The 26,367-nt window shown below is 39.1% G+C and overlaps 1 protein-coding gene across 11 annotated transcripts in view; it reads left to right on the forward strand.

Annotated features, from left to right (window-relative positions):
* PTK2 (protein tyrosine kinase 2) overlaps positions 1-26,367 on the forward strand; it is a 230,038-nt gene that overhangs the window by 191,958 nt on the left and 11,713 nt on the right. For 10 of the 11 annotated variants that reach the window (XM_074831417.1, XM_074830880.1, XM_074830964.1 and 7 more), the window contains 6 exons: positions 501-705; positions 7,378-7,489; positions 10,287-10,373; positions 11,574-11,711; positions 13,321-13,452; positions 22,556-22,618. In XM_074831417.1, coding sequence (XP_074687518.1) covers positions 501-705; positions 7,378-7,489; positions 10,287-10,373; positions 11,574-11,711; positions 13,321-13,452; positions 22,556-22,618 — 737 coding nt within the window. Of the gene's footprint in view, positions 1-500; positions 706-7,377; positions 7,490-10,286; positions 10,374-11,573; positions 11,712-13,320; positions 13,453-22,555; positions 22,619-26,367 lie in introns of those variants that run through there. The other variant, XM_074831708.1, reaches the window with a different exon arrangement.

The raw sequence follows: 26,367 nt of genomic DNA on the forward strand, positions 1-26,367 counted from the left end.
ATTTTTCCCTTTATGCTTTTAACATAGTTTCAACAGAAACTGTTTTATTACATAGTTTCAGCACAAAAAATTTGGATCAATGCCAGCGTTAAAACACCCTCAAAGTGAAAATACGCTCTACGTGTCCACACAAGCCAGTTGGAACTAGTCAAAGGGAAAAGCAAACAGCTCATGCTACCTCATAAAAAAAGTAGATTTGAATATGAGCAATCATTCTGATTTACAATAGGTAAAAGGTAGTTAAACGTGAGGCCAGGCTGCCGTGAGCCAGCTGCGGGTCATGCTTCCTCATAAATAGTTCAGGGTGATACCGCATGTGTAATCCTACTGCACATCACTCCTCTCTGCTGCCAGCTGGTAAGTCAAAACTGATTCTCTAGCTGTATGTTTCAGAAGAAATTGCGTTGTTTGGCTGTACAAAATTGGGCTTTGTCTCATTGTTTTAACAGGTTTTGTTGTTTGCTCACATTGAGGAAAATCTTCTTGTGTGTGTTTCTCAGGTGTGTGTATGTGGGAGATCCTAATGCATGGGGTAAAGCCCTTCCAGGGAGTGAAGAACAATGATGTGATTGGGCGAATTGAGAACGGTGAGCGGCTCCCAATGCCTCCAAACTGCCCTCCTACCCTCTACAGCCTTATGACCAAGTGCTGGGCATACGACCCTAGTAGACGACCCAGGTTTACTGAACTTAAAGCACAACTCAGGTAGGGTTATACTTCTGAAAGGTCATTTCCTTGTTCAGAAATATTTCTTTTCACCGTATCTCTTGTTACAGTATTTTCTTTCTGTGGAAAATGCAAGACATAGTGTATTAAGCTTTATCTTCAGAAGGCCAGATTGTTGCTACTCTTTTAGAAATCTGGACCTTATCTGTAGGAGAAAATTAGACCATGCAATAAACTCAAATAACTGGAAATATGAATCACCTACTTTCTCTCCCAAGAAAAACTCCAGATTTTACTAGCAATTTGTTTATACTTTTAGCTCTGTATGCTACAATCCTTGGGGAGGGGCTTAGAAAGCATTGAGAGTGATTACCTAGTCAAACATGCAGTGGACAGTTTTGGGGTAGAAATGTAGCCTTTCTTAAATAAATGAACCATCAAGTGAGTGCTGTTGAAAGTTATTTTCATAACATATGTAGCACTCTAGCTGCCCTATGGCAGCTGTGTCTGCGCAATTGCGGAGCCTGCAACAAATGCATCATCATTAACTAGAATTTTTTTTGCCCTCTATAAACCAGGATATAGACTACCTTATGTTTATCTTGGAACAAATGTGAGCACACAATTCTGAGACCAGTCTAAATTTACACCCTAGTTTATTCTGCAATAATTTATTCCAGTGTCCATATCTCTATTTCACCAGCCACAAAATGGGAGTGATATTTACACTTTGAAACATCACTGAGATACTGTGCAGAAACGTTTGATATTTGTGACCACCTTTGGGATTTTATGAGTGCTGAGTATCTATTTTGCCTGTCAATATAAGCTTCAAACAATATGTAGGTATTGTACGCTGTAAATTCATTCTTGGATTTGTTGTAATTCTTTGCCAAGTTCTTCAGTTTTATGTCTTGTTTCAAAGTTGTGCTTTTTATCATTTTCATAATATCAATTTGTGCTGTCACTGGTTGTTCATGGTACAAGATAATTCATAGGTGGTTAAAATAAGGAGCAATTTTAATATAATTATGATGCTCTTTCAGAGTTGCTCTATGGATAACATAGCTACCTTTAAGTTTTTTCCTGTTTCTTAATATTTCATATGATTCCACTGTCTGTTACTATGGGAGCTTCTGTGTAGGCATAGGTAGAGGAAGGCGTAGCCTTTCTCACAAACAACTTATCATCTTATTGACTGTGTGGAGTTAACCACAAAGGAAGGAACGGCTGGGCTGGGTAGGGATTGCAAGGAAAAGATATGACACAGTTGTGTGATTTGTGTAATAGATGGGAATCGGCAATTCGCTTGCTTTTTCTTTTTTTTTTTGGCTCTGGAAGAATAGGATTCTTTTTAATTGGCAGTCAGAGTGTACTGGTAACTTACAGCTGACTGGAACGAAGGAGAATGAAGCCCTGAAAAAATGTGACTAGGAAGATGTCTGTGGTGTGTAAACCCAGGCAGGGAGAGTACCTCACCAGCAAGGGAAGGGGATGAGTAAATCCAGAGTAAAAGTAACTGTGTTGGGGGGTGAAATAAATGCAGGCTGTATTCAGAGAGAGAGTGATGGCAGCAACACTTAAAACAGCATGAGTCTGGAGGAGGAGAGGGAAAAAAAGTGAAAGGTGTGGAACGGTATCACCAGATAAAGAGGACAGACCAGTGCCCAAGAGCCTGGCTCTCCTCAGAAATGCACAGCAAAGGGCAAGAACCACTACTCACAACACGCAGGAGGGCAAATTCTCATTAGTTACAAATCAGAATGTTTCCCAGTGTGTGTGGGTAAGCTCTGAAACATGTCACGCAGAAACACTCTGGAATTTCCATGCTGGGAGACTTTCAAACCTTGACAGGAAAAGGCTCCAAGCAACCTGACCTTGCTGTGCACGGAGTCCAGCTTTACCAGGAGATTGGACTCAAGACCGCCAGGAGTCCCTTCCAACCTAAACAGTTCTCTGGTTCTAGATGAAAATTGTGTGAAGGGAAGGGGGGGAGTGGGTGGGGGGGGGTGGTCCCCTAGTCATGCTAGGAGATTTGAAGCATTGTTTAGAGGACAACCTCTCTCCTGGGGCCACAGCAACCCTAAAATCCAGTTTTTGCTCTCTTCTCACCGAAGCAGGGAGTTTTCTGCCACTCCAAACTGGTGACATTTATCTCCTGGAAGTTAGGCAGCACAGTTGTCCTTAGGGCTTTTTTGCGCTGCTCACAGACAGAGTCAGCCTCTTGTTGGAAAGATTGCCAATTCCCTTATGATGAGGCAATTCAGGCAGCTAGGAAGGATTGTGTTTCAAAACTCAAAATTCCCATGAACTTGCGAAAACAAGCCATTTCCCTGGTGGCCTTTTCTGTGTGGTGTTGCTGCTGCTTGTTCTGGATCCTACCCAGGGTAGTCTTTTCAAGCTGAGAGCAGACTAGTTGTTTGCTTGAAGCCAATGATACAGCACCGCAGCGTTCCTCTCTCTTTTAATGAGAAAATGTCCATGGCTTTGGGAAAAAACTTCTTTTCTGCATCTGAAATAGCACTGGTGGGAGCATAAGCATTTCATGTGTTCTCTCTTTGTTATTTGAAGCTTTTTCCATTTCGTAGTAACATCTGCTTTGCACAAACTTTGTTTGCAGCTGCTTGTGCAACACAAAGATGCTGATTTCTGTAGAATTTATATAGTGTTATTAGGGTAGTAATAAAGGCCTGGTATTTTACAGAATTTGATCTGTCCAAATTGGATAGGGATGAGTCTTTGCAGCAAACACAGAAACAAATGGGTGGATTGTGGATTTCTAAATTTAATTCCTCCTCACATCCTAGGTCCCTTCTTCAATTCTGGGGAGTGGTAAAAGTGAGAATAAGTCAGGAAAGTGAGGTGCTGCGCTGCTACTCCTGCAGTCCTGTCACTGACTGAGCCAGAATTAGAATCCGTGGTATTTTAATCAGGAAGCATGTTTTGCCTTGCTGATTTTGTGTGGAAGAGATTTTTAGCCTTGCACTACATGGTAAATAATATAAGAGGCACTTCGTGTTTAATGTACCCAAATCATACATTATCACTTTCACAGCATTTCTCCTCAGAATGACTCCTAGCCACTTCCTAGAACCATACACTTACTATACTATATTTGTATACTGATGATAACCATAGACTATTTCATACATGCGTGTGTTATTAAATGTAATTTGTTCTTTGCTATGTTCAATATGCTGCAGGTGTGTATTGCTAAGGTAGCACCAATATACTCATAGGCTTTCTTATGTCAGCTCCCAGGCTTGTGCTTGCAAGTTGTGGTGCCCTGAATAACATCCCTTTGGTTGGTAATTCTGTTAAAACTATGGTTGTTTGCACTGGAGGTTACACTGAATTTTAATTTTGAGCTTTCAAATTAATGTAATTGCGTGACATTTTCACTGCATCATTGAATTTTGTTTAAAGTACCTATCACTAACCCTCTCTCCTAAAAAGAGCAGAATAAGCAGCAGTTGTATCGTTGCTGTGGTAAGTGTCGCTCTGGCCCTCTGTTGGTCACTGATGAAGAAACAAATGTTTTAACCAAGCGGATGACCTCACTAGCATCCTAGTGCTGCAGGTCACATTAAATACAGCTCTAAAAAGAATGGGGGAAAAAACCCAGAAATTGATTCACGCTCTTAAAGACTGTTTTTATTACAAGAGTGAGATAATTAACTGATGAGAACTGAACTTGAGCCTTTTTGTGAGTGCATTTGATGTAGGTCTTGAAATGTTGATTATAAATAAAACTGGTAAGAGTGAGGGCTGTTTGAGTCCTCTCCTTTTGTGGCATCTTGCCAAAACAAGTATTTTAGCATGTACTTGAAATACATGATGGAGGCTGCAAAATGCTTCATTAGTTTTTCGCTCTTTGGCAGTGACCATTAGGAATAATCTATAATCCATATGAAAGTGCTTTTAATTCAGGGCAGTATGTGAAAATATGTTCATCTGCATCCAGCTTTGCATTTCTGATGGCTGGAGACCACAGAGAGAAAAAAAAGAAGCTGTGTGTCCAGGGTCAGCACTTCCTGTAGATTCCCACACCACCATAGCAGCAGACACTGGTATTGCTGTGCCTTTTGAAATGCAAGGATACATTTTAGTATTTCAGATAATCCTACACCAAAGCTCCCAGTAAATGTTTCTTTCTCAATGTCACAGGCCAATTTCGCTAAAAAGATTCTTTGTAAATTAAATAAGTTTATCAATTATGCAAACACTTAATAGCTGAGATTTTTCACCAGACTTAACCTAGCCAAGAAGATGAGTTAAGTTCGGCTGTGCTACCTCAAGGTTTGCTAGGGAAATGATACGAATAGAAATACTTCTCTGCTTGCTCCTCTTTGCTGCTAAAAATAGGTGCAGTTTGGGAAAATATGTCTAGATCTGACTTCCCGACCTTCTGCAAATTCTAATAGACCGTTCAAAGTACTTGAGCAGCTGCACTGAGAAAAGGTCAAAAATATCTCTTGGCACGCTTTTACTCCGTCTATGGATTGGTCTTCTCTTTGTAAAAACAAAGACGTTTCTGTGAGTCATTTATATTCTTCTGTTTTTTCGAGTAATGCTTCTGTGAGGCATTTCTATTTTATATTCTTGTCAGCAGTACTCAAGGGCATCCAAGTACAAATTCTGCTGCAGCTGATCAGCCTTTGACCAGGCTACTTACTGGGTTGCTGGGGAAAGGACCTGCTGATGACACGGGCGACAAAAGTGCAGGGCGGGATGAATTAGAGTTGTAAGGCAAAAAGTTTGGGCCTGTGTTATGAAAAACAAGTCATTTCGGTAGAAATTTGTCATTTCCAGTGATGTGATTGAAGTTAATGGTATTGTATTGAATACCGTGACACCACAGAGAAAATGGCTTTGATAGCAAGGCACATAGGTGTTGGTGTTTCATTCCTTTTTATGGAAAAACGGGACTGTACTGTGACAAATTATACTCATGGCCCCAAATTGTCAATAAACCATTTCTAAATTTAGTCAGCTGCTTTTAGCCGATTTAGCCGACTCCTTTTGTTCAGATTAGACATTCTTTTGTTCAGATTAGAGTAACTGCTATATCAACAGCTTTGTTAAAAATCTACATTTTATTCATGCAATGTCTGGGTGGATTTTTTTGGGTTGTTTTGTTGTGATTTTTTTAAATCTTGAGGTATTTCTTGAAAGATCATTATCATGGGTCATGGCTGTGGATGCATGTTGGCTAATTTCTCATGCTACATAAAAATGCATGCTGGATATCTGAAGTGTGATCTAGGTTTAAAGCAGTGGTTTTTTGTTAGTTCTTCATGGGTTCGAGTAGGAAATACTGCATTTGCCTTATTCTGAATGAAGAGAAAGGTAAAATACAAAGACTTCCTCTTTTTAGTTCCCTCCACTGGGCTATAGCCGGGTTTCTGTGGTAGTTTTATCAGGATGACGCTTGCAAATAACTTGTCCTTGTGTTACTTCAGCAGTGATGGATTGAAATTGCAGCAATACTTATAAACTTAGTTTAGCTGCAGTGAGATGAGATGACTTCTCTGCTTTTTAGAAGTGACATAAGTTTTTTTGGGGTTTTTTTTGGCTGAGTAAGGAAAAGTAAAGTTCCCGTCTCCAACCAAGCAGGAATTTATTCTTGAAATAAGCAATAAAGTTCCAAGATCAGAATAGATTGCTGTAGTTGATCTCATCCCCTGCATGAGTAATTCTGGGTGGTTATTTAGCAGACTGAACAGGAGATTATAAACTCAGAACCTCGCTTTGTTTCTGGAAACTCTTGAGTGATAAAGAAGCTGGAATGGCTCATTTGCAGGATTATCTTTTCACTGGGAATAGTGATATGTAAATAATCTGCCCTACTCACATCTCCAGACTATCCATGTAGCGTGCAGCTCCAACAAATTTGCAGCTCCCTATTTCAAAGCTTCATTCTAAGTATTTTTCAAATGGCAAATATCCAACATTAATAATCCACATAGCAGAACTGGGAGGAGGCTGCTGTGGGGGCAGCAGTATCACGCTGAACTTCAAACAGTCTTTTTAATAGTCAGAACAGTGGTAAGTAGCAAACTAGTTTTACTACTGTCTTGTACTTTGTTGAAAATGTAGCCTTTTGACCTGAATGTTTAGAAGCTGAGTGAATACTGTCAGATATTTATGTTTTGCTAAATTAGTTTGCTGAATGTGTTCCTAGTTAGGCTAAAATGTAAGAGCTGCAGACATAGTATTTAAAATGGTTTTTGATGGCTTTGTTTAAAAAAGAAAAAAAATCCCAGTGATCTGAAGCTCTCTTGAGTTTCAGTAAAGAACATTTTCAGTTTGTTTTGAACCTTTGCAGCAGTTCAGTAGAATATTTTCTTGTGAAAAATAAGATTTTGTGCAAGTGCGTGCTCGATTTATTGTCTTTGAGGGTTTCTCTGTGTAATTACACATCAAAAGGACTGTTAACATGCAAAAAAATTTTTGTGCAAGATCAACCACAGCTTTCTAAAAACTCAGTGCTGCTTCTGTTGTTAAAAGCACGCTGGTAATTCTATAGAAGTATTTCTTCCTGATACTGGTTTTCAGAAACCTAACCAATATAAGTAAAAGAAATTCGTGTTTCAGTGCTCAGTCACTTTGTCGAATAGTGTTCATTAGTCTGAAAAAGTGAGACCTCTGGGGAGAGGTTTGTTAGACATTGAAGTGGAGTTTTACTTAAATATAATACATTTTTCTTAGTACAATACTGGAGGAAGAGAAGCTGCAGCAAGAAGAACGAATGAGAATGGAATCCAGGCGACAAGTCACAGTATCCTGGGACTCAGGAGGATCAGATGAAGCTCCTCCCAAGGTAGCCAAGACTGCAAATTATATGTGTTTAGAAAACAAACAAATTCTTCCATTTATTTCTTCAAAGCCTCCTTTGACGGGTTCGTTCAAACAACGGAATTCTGGCCAATTTTGTCATCATCTGCTAATACTTGCCTGAAATGACCCAGCTCTACTTGAACTGTTACTAGAACTGATCCATGCTGTAATATCGCACTAACGATTTTCTGTTTCTTCTTGTTTAACTTGTAAAAGACTACCATGGTTGCCACAAAATTGTTTCCTGGTCTTCTCTTTTTTCTTCTCTCTTGTATGAAACATTAGCTGGTGAGTTCCCAGATCAGCTTAAAGTTTATCTATAATACATCAGTGAGAGGATAGAAATCAACTAATTGCATTTTCCTCATTCTGGACAGAACATTAGGGGTTTGTTTCCAAGGAACTTATGTCTTTGAGTTTACACTTAATTTTGTTGCATTACGTTGTCTGTCCTGTTTGGATGTTGCTGATGTGTTCTGCAGCTGTGGTAGTCTAACCTCACCAGTTGCCGAGCACTCTCTTCTCTCAGTAACTTTTCTGCTTCTCACTGGTCTTATTTTTCACTTTGAAGGATCGGGCCTGTATTTTGAAGAGTTTAATTTTGTGCTGTCACCACCGTAATGTGGAATATTATCTGCGTTCTGATCAATTTGTGATGAATTCCTGTAGCTGTATATGCAGGCTCTGGTGCTGATGATTTCAGTAGTCCTCGTGTGGTACCTTCTGTTGCACACATCCCCCAACAGTCACAGGAAGGCAACTTATTTTGATTTTTTGTTTCCTCATACCCAGGTTGTTGCCTGATAGATTTCTGAGCTTGGTTCTGCATTTTGATAGCTTTATGGCAACCAAAAAATAGGGGCAGTGGAATTGTTGCTTTCATTTCAGAGTTAAAAACAGCAAACAATCAACCTGTTTAGTCCTCTGAGATTAACTATCAGGATTTGCTGTATATATAAACAGACAACATTCCAAGTTACAGAAGCAGATAAACTGTGTAAATTGGAACAACATGCTACTTTATTACAACCTTGTTTGAAGAATTTGTTTAGTCTTGAAGCTTTGGGGCTAATCCTAACAGAGTAAGTACCTTTTACTAATGTAATATATGAGCTGTACCATATTAGAAATTACCATCATTAGGGCTTTGGGAGTGATGTATAAACTGACACACTTGACAAAATATGTGTTAAGACTGAAATTAATTCTACCACTGCATGTCTTTTTTGAGGGGGTCAGTATGTCCTCACTGTATATGGGATGTAGGTGTTGGTTAGGGTTTTTTTTTTACAGTATTTCTGTGTAAAATATGGATATGCATAAGAGATTTTAAGTATCTTTTAAGTTATTACCTGATTTTCTAATGGTGACAACTGTTTTTTTTTCTTCCAGCAATTCATTATAAAAGTTTCAGGTGTTTATAGGACTTAAACCCCATTTTATTTATGGCCTTAAACTCCTACACATTCTCAAATAATTCAAGGCTATCACAATTTGTACTATGAAATTACTTGTATCTCACCGTGATTTCCATTAGAAACCTAAGAAAGAAAATTTCCTAGTGCAGAATGATAATGACATTTTTCATAAAGCTATGATAAAATTCTGCAATCTCAAAGTACTGTGGTGGTCACCTTTAACTGCCAGAAGGACTGAAGGAGCCCATTTGCAGAATGATGAGGTTTGGTGGTTTTTTCCCCTCTTTGATTGATTTTTCTCCTCCTGAAACACTCAGCAGCATTGTTCCTCAACAAAAAAAACCCCCAAATATACCTTTGGAGGTTAATATCAAACAAAATAACAGAGCACTTCTGCTTGGAAGATAAAAGTATGTTGTTCAGAGCAACATTTTCCAACATTACTTCTTCCAGTAGTGTGAAATTTCTATACCTATTGTGACAAAAGGGTGATCTGTTCAATGTGTGCAGAAAACCAGGCTCCTTTTCATGCAGTTTTTTGTAATAGTGCTGTCTGAATTTCTGGTGACTTTTCACATGTATTCCTGTGATGTACATCTTGTGTGTTGCCCTTCTCCTGGAGGGGTAAAGCAGGACAGTCAGATAAAGACTCTGGATAGCTGTTCTTTAGCTGTCCTTTCTAAGAGGAGCTAGTTCTGTCTGGTTTTTTGTTGGCTGGGAATGCATTGCAAAACAAAGCATGGATAATGAAGCGACTGTGGAGTTCAGAGTATGATCAAAAGCACCTTCCATGTTGAGGCAATTAGTTACACAGAAGTTAATTATCAGAACTAAACTTTAGTCCTCAGAATAACACATGGAAATATTCATGCTAAACAAACCAGTTTGATTTGTGTTCTGACTGAAACAAAAGAATTTACTTTTGGGAACGGTCACAAAAGCAACAAATAGCAAAACTTTATGTATGATCATGAACTTGGAAACAATGCTATTTTTGCACCTGGAAACTTGATTTAAGAATTATGTTCTTAGCTGATATCCTCTCTAGAGTTAAACAGCAAAGAGCGGGTCATTTAGTGCAAGCAGTTAAATATACACAAAGAGTTCAGAGATCAAGCATTATTTATTGACATACCTAGCAAACAATTCAATTGCATCCATTTCTAAGCAAAAATGGAGGAAAACTTAATTTTAGTTGTTCAAAAAAAAAAAACGTTACTCATTTTAGAATATTTATTTCAGGGTATTTTTTGCGCTTGCTTTTGTGATGCAGAACCTGTAAACGTTTGTCTCACCAAAGAGTAATTTTCTGGTTTTAGTTTTCTGTTTCTAAAGAGACTAAAAATTCCTTTACCTTTACAGCCCAGTAGGCCTGGTTACCCCAGTCCGAGATCCAGTGAAGGGTTTTATCCAAGTCCACAGCATATGGTACAGCCAAATCATTACCAGGTATTACATTTAATAGTGTGCATGTCGTTTTTCAAATGTGGGGTTTATAACTCAGTTGTGGCCGGTGGGATTGATTCACTTCTTACACGGTTTAGTTTTCATTGAGTTCTGTTAAATGGTTTCTTGTTTTACATCAGAACAAACCCCAGACTGAGCCTGCTAGGTTTACTCCAGATGACAAAAATTTTCATATCTGATACGGTGCTCAAATTCCTAAAACTGCAATGAAACACATCAGAGATTTTCATATTTATTGAAGGAATGTGGTGTTCATGTCAACATTTGTGCTGAGCTATGAAATTACTTGCCTTATAAAATGGCGTTAACTGGTGGACTTTCCTTGGACTTATGGATACGCTGCTCCCTGATGTTTCTCTGAAACATTTTTATTTTCTGTTGGCTGACAGCCACCGTTAGATCTACCACATTGTATACTCGCAGGTTTTGCTTTTCTTCCTAACACTGCTGAAGAAATTTTTTTTAAAAGTTTGTCATGAAAGTACTTTAAGCATTCTTGGGGTTGTTCAAAGCAGTTTCGGTCAAGACTTTTGTTTTCCATGGAGAGGGGGAGGTTTTCATTGTTTTAATGAGTACTTCAGACTCATTAAAACGACTTTGATTTTCCTGTGGTGAAGTTCTCAGGCTGCGCAGCTAAGCACATTAATTACATGCTGTCACTCAAGACTTCAGCTTGTAACATACACTAGGGGGTACATTTTTATATGGCTTGTAGGGCGATGTTTGCAGGCTCCCAGTAACTTGAATATAAGCTCTGCATGTGTAGCTCTTACCAGTGTATCAGCAGATTTATTTTTGTTCAGCAGAGGACTTTGATGTTCTTGACTGCCGAGGTTAAAACACGCTTTCTAATGCTGCTGGTTTGAGAGGCATTGGCAAATAGTTACAGTTATCCTCAAAAGCTACAGCTATATTTCTATATATTATATAGTTATAGTTATCCTCAAGTAGTTCTGTTATGGTAAGCATGCTCAAAGACTTAAAAAAGAGGACTTGTGTCATTTTTTGGCTTGGCTTCCCTCTTCAGATGTTGCTTCCCCTCCTCCCTCTCAGTGACTGCTTGAATTGAGTCATTTCTGTGCTCTCATATTTGTTCCCTTGGGGAGGGGAAGCTATTAATTATGGGGACGCATAGGTCTTTATTAATATAACTTCTTTTTTATAATCCCCCCCCCCCCCAAGGTATCTGGCTACCCTGGTTCTCATGGGATACCAGCCATGGCAGGCAGCATTTATCCTGGGCAGGCTTCTCTCTTGGATCAAGCTGATTCCTGGAACCATCGGCCTCAGGAAATATCAGTATGGCAACCAAACATGGAGGTATTGTGAACTGACACATCTGGTGTTGCGTGCTGTGCAGTAAATACACTTTTTTATTTAGGTACATCTGGAGATTATTGTAGGAAAACTAAGTGTGTTTCTATGGTATTTTTTAAATTGCCTTTCTGCAGTGGATTGGGAGTTATGTCTAAATTCTGTTCTTTTTGAAATGAACCCTTCTATGTGAGAATGGGCAAAAAGTGTACTCTTTACACAAATTCTTGATGAAGTTATTACTACTAGTTAACTAAGTGAGTGATAGCAAATATTTTGCATTTGTTAAAAGAAGGCTTTACTAAAACTTATTGCTGTTAATAGATATGGGAACATTTGTGTAAAAATACATAATGTCATTAGTGTTTAAAAATACCTCTTGTGGGAGATATCCAGCATAACTTAAGTATCTGAGGCTTCTCTGTAACTTATCCAGAACAGAAAATGAAGCGGTCTGCAAAACTATTCTTGAGTTGTATGTTAGGTGCTTTTCAGCCTGTCATGATTTCACAAAGCTGCTGCAAGGAGCATCAAATTAATTCCCCCTTTAAACTGCCATCATTTTTTCTCTGCTCTCCTCCAGTGTTTTATACTTTTTTCATCTTATTTTATCCTCCCACAAAGATGAACTTTGTGAAGTTTCTGTCTTAAATCTCTTTCCTCTCTAGCCAATGCTCTATTCCCTGTGCCTCTGATGAACATTTAAGTGATAACGGAGGCTTACCCCTTAAATACAGATGAGCAGATAGGTGTCCCAGTCTTCGACTCACCTCTGCTTACTCTTGGTTGATTTGGCTATTGCAGCTTGCTGCCGTGCTGGCTGTTGCTCTCACTGTATGTGGTTGAGGGTTGTAGTCCCAGGTAGTTCAACATCCCTGTAGATTATTGACTCTAGAAACAATTTAGTCTTAACTATGTCATGCTTGAATAAAGTGTTGGTGGAAGCATGTGAATGCTTTGCGTGTGTTTGTAATATTAAGTTACAGCCAAATTTTTCACAAACGCTTGGGAAGTTGCTTACTAAAAACAATCCAGTGATGTTTGTCACCAAACTTCCCTTGGCTTTTTTAAAAATGCTAATTTATACACTACTTGCTAATGATTTCCAGGCAGTATTGGGATATGGTATATGTAGTATTGCTTAAGACATGCATAAAAACTTGTTCAAAAATCCTTTAAAAGTGTTTTTGTGACATGCTTTGCAAGTGTCAGCTAAAACCGAAAAGCTTATTTGCTTTGGGTAAGAATGTATCTTGCAGCTTTTAACAACTGGATAGTTACATTATTGCTCAAGACCAAGAAAAAGAAATCTGGTTTTGTTGTCCAGCTTAAATGAAGTGCAATATGAAGTTACAATGTTGCTGAAAAACAAAACAGAATTTTTCAAATCTTTTTGGTTCCAGCGATTAGGAGCAAGGCAGATAAAATGTCTCTAGTTGGAAAGAGTTTCTTCTGATGGTCTGCTTCAGTTTACAAGGAGTTGAAGGAACTCTGCTTGAGTGCTGTTTCGCATTTGGGCTTTTAAAAATCTATTATTTTATAATCTTCTAAGTTGTTGCAGCTGTTTATACAAATTTTAAGTTGTGAGACTGAATAAACTTGCTCTGTTTTGTAGGATTCAGGCACTTTGGACATAAGAGGAATGGGGCAGGTTCTACCCACACATCTCATGGAGGAGAGATTGATACGACAACAACAAGAGATGGAAGAAGACCAGCGCTGGCTTGAAAAAGAGGAACGATTCCTGGTAATACTTTGTTTCATAGTGCTTCTTAATTCCTTCTGATTTTCTTCTTTTTATTGCAGCTTGCTAAAACTGGTCACTTCTGTGAAACGAGAATATTTACTGAACACAGGAGTCACTACCAAAATGTAGATTTGGAAACAGTTTTTAAATCAAGTGTTCAGCTAGTGAGTCCTGTATTTCAAATACTTAAACAGCTGTGGTTTTTAGTGACTCTCATTTTATCTAGTTGAGTATCTGTGTGGGGGAAGTTGCGGGTATAATTCTGTGCCAATCTGGAGATTGCCTGTTTGCTCTTAAGGAGATAGATCTGTGCATACCTTATCCTTAAAAAAGGGATAACCATCAGCCATCTAAGAACCCTGACTGTAGTAGGAGTTGGAAGCAGTCTTGCACTGGAGATATAATAAGACACATTAGTGGGAAGAAGTTATTTAAGAGAGCACTCTGTGAGATGGGGGAGAAGCTCTGAACATCACCAGGAGGAGCAAGAAGTGCATCAGTAATGGGATCTTCTGTTGCTGTTTCTCTGCAGTTCCATGTTTTCGTGTTGTCGGTGCGACTGGTGTATGTTTTTTAGTTCAACTTCGGCTTTCCACTTGTCAAAATTTAAGTTCTGTGTTAAAATTCTCCTACTGAAGCCCGATAGCTGCAGATGCAGCAGAAGATGGTAGTAGCATTTGCCTCTGTACAGGCTCGTGCTGGGAAGCCTGTGGGTGTGTGAGCCTCACTCGATGGTGGATGATTTACAGCAGTGTGGTGTGGGTTGTGACAAATGTTAGTCACATGTTTGGTCTTAAGCGTGTTTCAAGGAATGTTTTGGTTTGGAAACCTTTTATGTTGTTTGTAGTTACAAAACATGCCTGCATAAATGCAGGTGCCATGGGTTTGTTACGGGAGGTAAGTTTGAATAAATATACTCTATATTTAAAGCAGGTGATGATAATGGTCTGTGGTTTCTGTAAGACTTCTCTGCTAGAGCTGGTCTTCAGGAAAATCTTAGCTATACAGATAAATTATTTTTATTTTAGACACCAAACTTGCTGATCATGATTGTCTCACAGACCTTGAAATAGTCTTTTGAGGATCTTGAAGCCAGGACATTGAGTTCCTTGAAAACAAGAATTTATGCTTTAATCTATAGGAAGCCAATGGGTGGGAATGGAGAGCAAGATCTTGTACGTAGATGATGTCACCAAGACCTTACTCCTTGCCAGTTGAATTGTCTTAGTCTCTCAGGGGTTTAGTTATGTATCGTATTCAGAACTGTTCAGAACAGCTGATGGCTGTGAAGGCAACCAAGGTAGGATGAAACTCTACTAGTTCTTGAGAGCCACTGATAGATGCTGCCATGTCCAGTACATGTTCTATCCAGGTTGTGCCAGAATTAAGACGTTATCCTTTTGATTAAAGGATACTGAAGCTTGCTTTTGGCTGGTTTCCTTGTAAGTGCACTTGGGAATTTGCGGTTTTCCATTGGATGACTGTAAAGAAACCACTGTACCCAGATTGCTTTGTCCAATTTATTGCAAGCTGAAGAGTGGGAGGGGAAAGGAAAATTTCTTCCCTAATTTAGGCATTAGCTTTTTCAGTCTTGAATGGCACCAGTTGCCTGCGACTTTCACAAGCCCAGGAGGTCAAATTGATCCCATTGTTGGTTAAAACTTTCAAGATGGTCAAGAACTTCTTGAGGAATTAATATGCTTACTGAGAATGAGGTATTGTGATTTCAGGTGGCAGTAGATTGTGTGGGAACTTTCTGCAAAAAACTTTCTGACCTTTCTGAACTTTTTGGCTTTTTCTGCCAGATAATTATTATATAAATCATTTAATTATTATACAAATAATACTTTGTAGTGTTATTGTGTTTTAATCCAGCTTCTGGACCATTAGTATGTTTACCGTACCCCAAATTGCTGCTTGAGGAGGGACTTGCTGATTTTTTATTTTGATCTGTGATACAGCCTTAGCATATGTTTGGAAAAGAATTACTTTGTTTTCATTATGTGTTAGTTTTTTTTTGTGAGGAGACACCATCTCTATTGTCACCTTCTACTCAGAGGAGAGCTATCACTGATGGACTGGTGAGCAGCCGTACAGCTCTGCAGCTTTGCCAGAGCTGGATTTGGTTGCTGTAAAGCCTTAGAGGGTTAAAAATGACAAAAAACAGAGAAAGTTTGAGTGGAAGTAAGCCACTCAGTAAATGGCCAAAATGAGGAATTGGAATCCATAGGAGACACCGGTTCTTTTTCTGCGCTAACAGTTTGACTATACGGACTTTGGGGTTTATACTTTAATGCTTGTTACAGATTTATACACTGTGTCAAAAGCTGAACAAGCTCATGATAGCCACAGGGTATCTTTAAACCCATAGCAGGATGTATGTCAGAGGAACATTCTGTTACGGGTGGCTGTTTCTTGGAAAAGGAATGTGCTTTTCTAGGTTTAACTCCAAAGAAATCAAGATGGTAGAAAAGTCATTGTGGGGAGTCATGCTTGGAGGCCTTGCGGATCTCCTGAAGGATATCCACAATTCATACAGGAGAGTCCAAACACAGGTCCTGTGTAGAAATAATCCATGTATTACACACACACGCTCCTTGGCCCATGTCCTCTAGTGAGCGACTAGTGACATTTCTTCTCCTGGGACAAAGGCCTTCCCTAATTTCACTCCAGGTGGTTTAGAGAGGAGAAGCAACTTTCTCAAAATTGATGTCATGTCTCTCACTTGCTTCAAGACACGTTTCTGCTCCAACCTTTAGATTTTGATAAAATGATTTGCTGAAGTCTGGCTCTGCTTTGCCTTCTATAGGCAGGTTTCAGAAGAATATTCTTCCTTTTGAGCGCAGAGAACAATAGAGATAGTAGAGCCAGGTTTTAATTTTTAACTTATGTAACCATTGAGTGTAGTGTTCTCAGTTTAAACTGGCTACTTTCAAAAGCAGCTCTATTTACACAGTCTTCAGACTCCTGCATATCTCACTTCTACTATTGAGAACTGGACTCACAGGAGAGCAACTGCAACTCATTTAAGACACTGCAACAAGAAGAAAAATCCTCGGTGGAGTTTCTGTTAGTACAATTTTTGTTTCCCCAGAGTAATACCAGCTTGCTCATGACTTGAAATATATTGCTGCTTCTACAGGGAAAAAATACAACTCAAAGCATGTTAGTACAAGTATAAACAGCACTGATGCTGTGTGCGCTAGAAGAGACACCCCAGATGAAGAATTAAATTGCAGTGGCATTGAAATGGAAATTTGCCAGTCTTCAGAGAGGTTGTTATCTGTGTGAGCAGTTTGCCTGAAACTGGTCCTTTGAGAACATGTGACTAGTCAATACTTGAGATAGAAATTTTGTTTGCAAGCTGCAGCCTTAACAGAATCCAGAATTCTGAAATTCTGCTGTGAAAAGAGGAAACAAAGAGATCTCTCTTCATGGGAAGCTTCTAAATGAAAATAAATCTCATGTATAAGTATTGCAGTGTTTAATTTTAAATTGTACCAAATATATCCATTGGGAGGTAAGAAGAGAACGGGGGGGGGGGGGGGGGCCGGGGTGTGATTTTGGGGGACTTTTTTCCAGGACTGACACTCCCTCCCACCCCCTGATAGAGAGGGGATGTTGCACACTAGTCTGGTAGCTTTAATGGATACTGATTAAACTTCTAGGGCTTCATGCTCTCTTGAAAATAGTGCTTTGGATATCAGCATCTCCGGGAAGGAGAACAGAAATCTCTGAATTATTTTTGAGAAAGCTGAAGTGAAAACAAAGAATTTCTGCACTTTAAGCTTGATGCAGGTAAGTACAGAAGACAATTCTCTGTCCAGGGCATATGCAGGTGGAGGGGGTGAGATGGCTGCAGTACAAACATGCTACGTCAAACAAGTGGATGTCTGTTTTGCTGCCTATGTAAGGAAGCTTGGTTAGGTTTTTTTAGGTGCTGCAGTCCTGAGGACTGAGTTTTTCACTCACCATTTATATATTCTGTGATGTTTAGACCTCAGCAGACAAGCAGAATCACAAGAAATTAATGAAGTTCTCATTCTACACTTTCTCCAGAGTTGTTTTTTGGTCATACGGGAATTTCAGGAACCACAATTGACAAAGATTAATCAAGATTTTACTCGTGCATAGTGCATAGAATCTGAACGAACAACCTCCACCCCCAAAAATAGTGCCCCACAATTGTGATTGGCCCTTCTGCTGCTGGCACTTGCAGCTCACTGTAACTAAAAGATTTGTCCCATTACCCTGCAGCCTGGCACACATGCTGCCATGCTTGCACTTATGTCCAACATGCTGGCTTTCCTTTACAGTATTTATTCACACAGAAAATCAGCCCATGAGGATCAGATCACTCCAATAGGACCACAATATGTGTATGTTTAATCTTCCAGCCCTGACTTCTCGTGTGTAGAATTAATTTGAAAGCAAATCAGTTAATTCATTGAGTTAAAATCATTTTTAAAGGCCCCCTGAGGATGCTTTTATTTGTGGGTTTTGACAGAAGTTTGGAACTGCCAATAACTATCCTAATATTATTTTTTTTTAATTGCTTCTAGGAGAGAGTGTACCTTCAGTATTTTAATATGGAGTTTGACCCAAAAGGAGAATCACCTGTAACCACAGATAGGAAACCAGTGGTGGTGATGATGCCATGAGAGAGCTTGCTGAACTGGTAGCTAGTTAGTTTGCTTTGCAGAAATTGTAGGAAAGCAACTGTGTCATTCTGTGTCTTTTCAGAGTGACCTTTGAAGCTCAGCAGTGTAGTGAAGTTAGTCATTTTTATGGTGTAACTTTTGACACTGTCATTATCTCTGAACGTTTTGCAGAAAGCTTTTCTTTTGGACCTGTTTAATTACCTGCTTCCTCATTTACATTTAGTTTCCAGTTTGAACCTTTCTTCTGTGGCTGTATTGATGGTATGTGGCATTGGTTTTAATCATATAAAATAAAGATATAGATGTGCATGCCTTTTAGTAATTCTTCAGCAGACAGAGCAGTGTTAAAATTTGTAGCCCTTTCCTGTGATAGGCTAAGAAGAAATAACTCACATAGTTTTCTTATCGTGTTTGGTTTTGGTTTTTTCTGAAATTCCCACATCGTTGTGGTTTTGTCCTATTTTGACACTGAGAACTGCAATTCAAATATAATTGATGTGAACTGTTGCTAAAATAAGATTTTAATTTTTAGCCTGAGAAAATCCCACCAAGACATTACAATTTGGCATGTCTTGCGAATGCCAAGACTTACATGTTCTTTTATTAGTGAGTGACCAGAAATACTGGAAATAAAGTAGATTATGTTCCAGTTTGTCAACATATGCATCCTGTCTGAAAAGTCCTTATGACATTTCCAAAGATTTTAGATAAGCAGACTATTTATTAGAAAAAAATCCATTTGCTTCTCAAGGGTCTTGATTTTCTGCAAGATAAATATTTGTTAAAATACAGTTCTTCCCTGAAATACATATCTGTAATGAAGATAACGGTAAGTGGCAAAGACTTTTCTTAAACGTGCATTTTAGTTTAGTACAGTTAGTGCTTTTACAAAAAAAATTTCAGAGCACTACAGTTTGTGTGCTTGAGAAGTCCCGTCATACTATGGGTATGAAACACATTTGAAGATGATCTGTCATCAAGTCACTCACTGTTTAGCTTCAGGGCTTGAAAAACTTACTCACAAGTGGCAACTTTTTCAGGTAAAGCTGACTCCTAAATCTCCAGTTTCCCAAAGGCTTCGTTTTCTGAAACAGTCTTACGCTGCTCAGGAGTGTTAAGCAAGGCCTTTGGAGATATGCAGTCTTACTAGCTACGTTCAGCCTGGGGGCTTCACAACCAAGTGGATGTCTTGAGGGTTCTCCCCCCTCCAGCTCATCTTCCCGTTGTATATACACCCTCAATACAATTGTGCTCCAACGAGTGCCAGAAATGTTCTTCATAAATGCACACATGCCGGGTGCCTCAGCACCCACCACTCAGTTTCCAGCCCCTTTAGCTGCCTCTCAGACAGTATTGTTCCCTGCCCAGCCAAGAGGCTCTGTTATCTGCTGGTACACCCAGTACTAGGATGGGAGAATTGTTTGGAGGAGTCTCTGCCATTTTCGAGAGGGCTGCTGTGGAGGTACAGGGCCATAGCAGGGACTGGAAAGACAGAAGAGTGTGCTTTGGGGCTGTAAAATGGTGTGTAAAGTACAGAAGAGGTCAGTTTTGGTGTGAGGCTTATTTTTGACCTAGAGAATGTTGCATTAAACACATCTGAAGGATCTCAAGTATTAAAAATTCAGTAACGCATTGCTATGTAATTCAGCATGAGGAGCTAAAATGAAAGCTCTTACCATTGTAGAAGCATAAGTATTGCTGCTGAATATTTCAAAATACAATGGGAGTTTGATCTTAGGTACTACCTTTACTGTAAAATAGTTTGTCTTCTGAAATTTCCATAGCTTCACAAATAAATAAATCAGAATATTATTTACTAAAATGAGAGTTGTTAGAATTTATTGGAACACACTCAAGTCACTAGAAATATAATTGGGCCTCTTCTTAGTCGTTGGACACAAAAGTGTGTTGAATATTTCTCTGTTGTTCCTCGTGTTCCTAACTATCAGAGTTTTGATGGGGCAGAAGAAGGAAAATGTTTGGAGAAGTTAAAAGGGCTTGCATTTATGTGCTACTAAGGATTTTCAGTCCTTATTCCTAAGATGTAAATATGCAGATCACCAAGGTGCAGGTGGGTTGTGCAGCTGTACAGACTGCTCGTGGACCCTCTGGTTTGCTATTACCTGTTGGCATTTGGTATCTTCATTTTCAGATCAAGTTCTTGGAGGTGCCACTGCCTTCCATGGCTTCGCTTGCATCGGGGTGGTCAGCAGGACTCTGGTATTTTTGTTGGCACTGTGTGAAGCCAGTGTTTGTCAAGTTAATAATGTTAATTTAGACTGCAGCTAGGTGGTTTTATACTGTTCATGTGCGTGATGTCCTGAAGTCCACTGATACGCTGCACGTTTGCTGCGGGTGGCGACTTGGGTAATTGAATTGTTGCTGTGATGTGAGGTTGTAGAATTGGGCATTTAAAGAGTTTAGATGATGAAAGGGAGGACCTTGTTAGACAAGGAGGGGAGGAGATGTCTGTTAATCTGTTAATTTAACTTTTTTCTTGAAATATTAGAAAAAAATCTGTTAGTTGGACTAGTGTGTATTTTTGTGCTTCTGAATCTTTTAAAATGCTCAATATTTCATTGTCTTTGGAGTCTAGTTTACGGTGCATTTCTGGAGTCATAAATTGTTAAAGATGCAAAGAGTATTAAAGACCCCTGTGATAAAACAGTCTTTGACTGTCTCCAAATACTTTGGGCACTTCCTTGGCTAGAAAAGAACATGAAACGAAAGTAAATTGTGAGCATCAGTGTAACAGAAATGTAGTTAGTTGTATGCTTTGTTAAACAAGGATAGCTACTTGCTTTAGCTTAAAAATATAACGAGAATCACAACTTTAGTATCTAATGAAGTATCTAACATACCTGTATCAAGTGAGACTTTAATCAGGAAAAAATCCTTCATCATAATAAAGGAAATAAACTGGAGATTTGACAGTGGTAGGTTTCATCATAAAATTTGTCACAAATTCCTAGAGAAGCATGGGGAAATCGCTTCAGTTCTTCATGTTTAAGATGGGGTTAAATATTTCCCTGTCTAGTATGATTTGTCTATTTTTAATCTGCACGTTCTTTCAGGCAACGACTGTTTCTGGCTGTGCCTCAGTCTGCAAAGACTGAATGATAATCCAAAGTATAAGCCCTTCTGACACACCACCAGCACAATTGGAGTATTTTTAATGACAAAAGATCAATATTAGTGTATCTTTGCAAGTTCCATCTGCTCTGCTGGATTTTTAGGGTCATTAGCAGGATATGCGAGTTGGAATTATTCTTTAGTGCTTTTTAGAAAGAAGGAAGGGATCTGGAGTAGCTTTAAACAAGAAATGGATATATTTATCCCCCGAAACTGACCCTGAAAGAACGTGGGGTTGGTTTAGTTACAGTCAGTATTCACATGCCTATGTTTCTCTAAATAAAAAATTTTCCTTCTCGTGCTATGTGTGTCCCATTTTATGTATATATACATACAGATATATGAAGGAAGTCGTATTTACACTGATGTAGATAAGCATTTTATCCATTTTCATTAACTCCTCATCTCATCTCATCTCGTAGAAGAGTGAATTGAACAGTCAGATAAAAATCCTCTTTGGTTTTATGTACCAGAATTAGTGCACTTAAAAACCACTCTCATTTTGCTGAACTTGTGTCTTCACATCAGTGTTAACCTTTGTTTCCCATCCACTCTTCCTTTGTCTCTCTGTGTAATTAACATTGTCCTCGAAGAATAAGTATAACATACCTGGATTTGCTGGAGAGATGAGAAAAATGACTGGTTTCTGTGTGGAAAAAAATTGGTGTGGTCTTTTTACTTTTCAGAGCAACCGAGCTCCAGGTTCCTAATACCTCGCTTCAAGTACATGAAATAGAAATTCATTTGTTGCTTGTATCAGGAGAATAGTGCATCTGGATGTCTTTATTAGCTTTCTGTATCCAAATGCACTGTTTAAAGAGCTCCAGTAATTGGCCCCATTTGCAGACTTGGAGAGGGAGCCAAGTACATATAAGCTGTCCTCAGGCAGGAAGTGGGAATTAATGCGCAGCGTTTCTCATCCCATGGTTTAAATTTTGCTGTTGGGAAACAGTTATTTTTTAAAAAAAAAAAAAACCAATTTTGCTGCCTTTGAAAAAATTAAAATGCAGGTTTTCCAATGTTGTGTTAGGGAAATGGTACTATCAATATTTATAATAAGCATTTTTACACATGTGCTGAGAATGGGTGGTTGAGAAGCAGTCGAGCAGGCTGCCAGGAGTTTCAGTAGCTCCAGTTGCAGAAGCGCGTAGTTGCAGCAGCGGGGGTGTATAGACTGGAATGAAATGACATCTGTATTTGTCAGTGTACATTTTTTAACAGTATTTTCCTGTCTTTAAAAATGATTTTAAGCTTAGGTCGCATGAATCGGTAAGCAGAGTACAGAATGAAATTTTTAATTTTTGTTTTAGAAACCCGATGTGCGGCTCTCCCGAAGCAGCATCGACCGAGAGGATGGAGGTCTCCAGGGCCCAGTAAGTATGTGTGGGATCTTTTAATCTCCCGACTTTCTCCTGTTTCCTGGTAGAACATGCTGTATGCTGTCTTGAATATGGGAGGTGATTTAAAGTTTTTGCTAAATGTTTCCAGTATTATTACGTGGTTCTACAACTTTCCAAGAGGCTCAGATTCTGTGGGAACAGCAGCCGTGGCAAACTTGTTCATGCACCAGTTTAGGGGATTTGGGGTTTGTTGTAGTTTTTTTTCCCCTCGATGCTGCTGTTGAAACAAAGACTAAAATGTTCCACAGATATGTTGCAATAATTTTTAAATGTTCACGTGCTGGGCCTTTTATTTAAAAACGTGGATAGTTTTCTGAAAGTTCTGTCAACAGGAAGCAGGATTAAAATAACTTTTTTGGTTGTTTTAAATATCTGAAGGGTTTTCTTACAAGGAATGTAAACGTTACTGCTGTATTACCCAGAAATCTGTTTGGGGTAAATGATTGCTATGAAACAAATGGAATAAACCCCACAGCCATTCATTTGTTGCCAGACAACAGCTGCAGTTGTGCTACTCTTTCTTACTGGCTTAACTGCTGTCTGTTTAGCTAAAAACGTCTCTCCAATTGTTTAATTGCCATTGAAATCTCTGAATCGTACTTGTCAAAGGGGGGGTTAGGTGAGAGACTGTTAATGATTGAAACCTGATGCTTCATCTACTATTTGTCCCCAGAGATCACCTTTAAAGTGTTTAAAGTTAATATTCTAAAATCACTTTCCTAGTTCATTTGGGATGCAATTGTAAACTTCTAGTTTGCTTCAGTATTTCTTCACTACCTAAGAATTTAGGGACTCTTCCTGCAATTGCAGCCAAAATACAATCATGAGTGAGTATATTAATGACACTGCAGCATGGTCTCTAGAGGCATCCATGTCTGGAAGCTGCTAAATTTTTTTCCATGGAATTGGAGAAGACTATTAGTTAGTTACTGTTATGTCTTTGCTATTGTTGCCTCTCTATGTAGGAGCCAGTAAAGTATCACTGCATTTTGTGCTGCTCCTGAAGATGCTTTGAGCTAACTGGGAGATTTTTAAGTCATGCCAGAGGTTTAATTCAGGTGGCTATCGGTGACAGTGGGTTTAAACTACAGCTTCTTGCAGCCAGCTAGTTTCTCTGACTGCTGCTTGATTTCAGCATGACTGCCTGGGGTTAGAATAAAAAATACAGCACCCAGATCCCAAATTGCTTGTAGGGGTAGTTCTGTCCTGCCAGACAAGGTACCACAATTTCACACCCCATTTGAAAGAGTGTGAAGAAAACACACAGTGGTCATTGACTAAATGAGTTTTAAAAGAGACTCTAATTCTTAATAACTACATTTCTAGTTCCAGAATTTGATTTTGCATTTTTATAGTTCTTAATACCTTCAGAACTTAACTCTTGACTGACTTCATTTGCAGTGGGAAATGTCTGTTGCTTCTGTGAGTCAGTCTCAATTTCTCATCAAGAAGGTGAGAAATAGGCAGTGGTCTTTTGTAGGAGAAACTAGGATTAAATAATTGCCCAGCGTTACACAGAGATTTCTGTGACAATCGTGAGGACAGAATCCAGGTCACTGAAGTCATTTACATCTTCCTCACAAAATAACTTTTTTGATTAGTCATTGTGGCACTTGGAAGGGTGTCGAGCAGAAAGCACAGCAGCTCTGATTCCTGCTCAGGGCAGCAGCAGTTCGGGGACACTGGGAGGGAGGAAAAGTAATACGTGATCCTGTTCTTGGATAGGATGGTACAAATGAACAGTTATCACACACATTTAGCAGTTCCTAACTGATGAGCATGTGGCTGTATAACTTTGTGCAGATTTTTTTTACATGTATTTTTAATATGCAATTTTCTGGAAGTAAAAACACAAGAATTGTTTTAGTGGAATTTTAGTTTCCTTCCTCTCTTCCCCCCTTCTCTCTCCCAGGGTTATTAGATTTGAAATATTTAGGTTTAACAACACAAATCAAAGTTAATGACATGACTGATGGTGCTGGCAGAAAGCAGATGTTTTTTCTAGCTGTAGAGGATGGCCGTAGGGTAGTGTGTGAGATGATCAGCCAGTGGGTTTTGGAGCCATGTGGTGGCAGCAGAATAGTTTCAGGGCTTGAAATCTTTGATTTCTACTCATGGCTCCCGAAAGTGAAGTTTGATTTTTTTGTTCCCAAGTCTGTGGTGCAGACTTGGAGTAGGCAGGACGAACATGCTCATTTATTTCTAGCCATCACATTTCTGCTCTAAATCATTAAGTTGATGGAATATCATCTATGAAACTTAAAAGAACTTAATATTTCTCCCTATGCAATACATTTTTATTCCCCCTTACTTTCTGAAAGTTGTGCTTCTTGCCAGTTTTCCATCGTAAACTGATAGAAATTAGCTTGAAGTAGTTAGTGTGGGAATTTTCAGTTCGTGCAGTTAAAATTTGGCAAAGTTTTGAGCAGCTGAAAGCAGGCCTCAGGCAACCTTGGCTGTAGGAGCCATTGTCAGATCTGCCTGTAATTTAAAAACCATAACATGAATTTCTAAAAAAGCTAGGCTGAAGCTTTGAATAAATGCTGAACTACAGTCGTGAGTATCCTCCAGTTTGTTAATGGAAAGATGAGTCAGTTGTGAAGGCATGAGCTTCTCAGTTCAGTTCAGAGGATCTCCTGCAAACTTTCTGGGTGCTGTTGGACAAGGTACTTGGTATCCACAGTTGTAGCACTGAAATGAGGTGGCAGTGGAGTTAGAACCTAGGGAATAGAAAGTGTACTGCTATTGTCCCTGTTACCTGGGTGTGTTTCTGAAAATAGAGAATGTGAGATGTTCAAAACCAGTTGCTTTAAAGGGTCAGAAAAGAAAGTTAATGAATTAACGTTCTTAGATGGTGATTTATGATAGCATTATCCAGAGCTGAAGGTGAATTGAAGCAAATACTGTGTTTTCATCCCACTAAAAGTGAATCATAAGCAGTCTGAATGTCATCTTCAAAGTGTTGAAAAAGCAGCTTCCTTAAGTCTGATGAAAATAAGTATTCTGACTTCGCAGAAAATAGTCTCTATTTTATAAATGCCTTTTTGAGATGCTTCAGTACTAGACCTGTTAAATTCTAACTGCCTTCAGTGGTTTTACTTGGCAGTGGAAACTCCTTTATACAGATATGCTTGCATGAAATGTGACTGTTGGGATTGTAAGGTTTTTTATGACATGACAACTGCAAGTTGTTGTAAAGTATTAATTTGGCTGTGACCAAACAGATTTTCATCTTTCATAGAATCACAGAATATCTCAAGTTGGAAAGGACCCATAAGAATCGTTGAGTCCAACTCCCTGCTCCCCTTGGTCAACTGGATTGGTGACCTTGTCATAAAAGGAAACTAAGTTGGTTAAGCAGGGCTTTCCCCTTGTGAGTCCGTGCTGGCTGTCATCAGATGACTGTTGTTTCTCAGGTGTTTCTCAATAATTCCCAGAATAACCTTCTCCATAATTTTACCAGGCACTAAAGTGAGACTGACAGGCCTGTAATTACCAGGTCTTCCTTCTTACTCTTCTTGAAAACAGGGACAACATTTGCCAGCTTCCAGTCATCTGTGACCTCTCCAGACTCCTAAAGACCATTGAAAAATAATAGAGAGGGGCCCCACGATAACATCGGCCAGGTCTTTCAGTACCCTGGGATGAATCTATCAGGCCCTATAGACTTGCCTTCATCCAGCTGGAGCAGCAAGTCTCAAACAAGTTCAGAGCCAGCTGGG

The sequence above is a fragment of the Strix aluco genome, chromosome 1, assembly GCF_031877795.1.
Source record: "Strix aluco isolate bStrAlu1 chromosome 1, bStrAlu1.hap1, whole genome shotgun sequence".
In the NCBI taxonomy this organism is placed as follows: domain Eukaryota; kingdom Metazoa; phylum Chordata; class Aves; order Strigiformes; family Strigidae; genus Strix; species Strix aluco.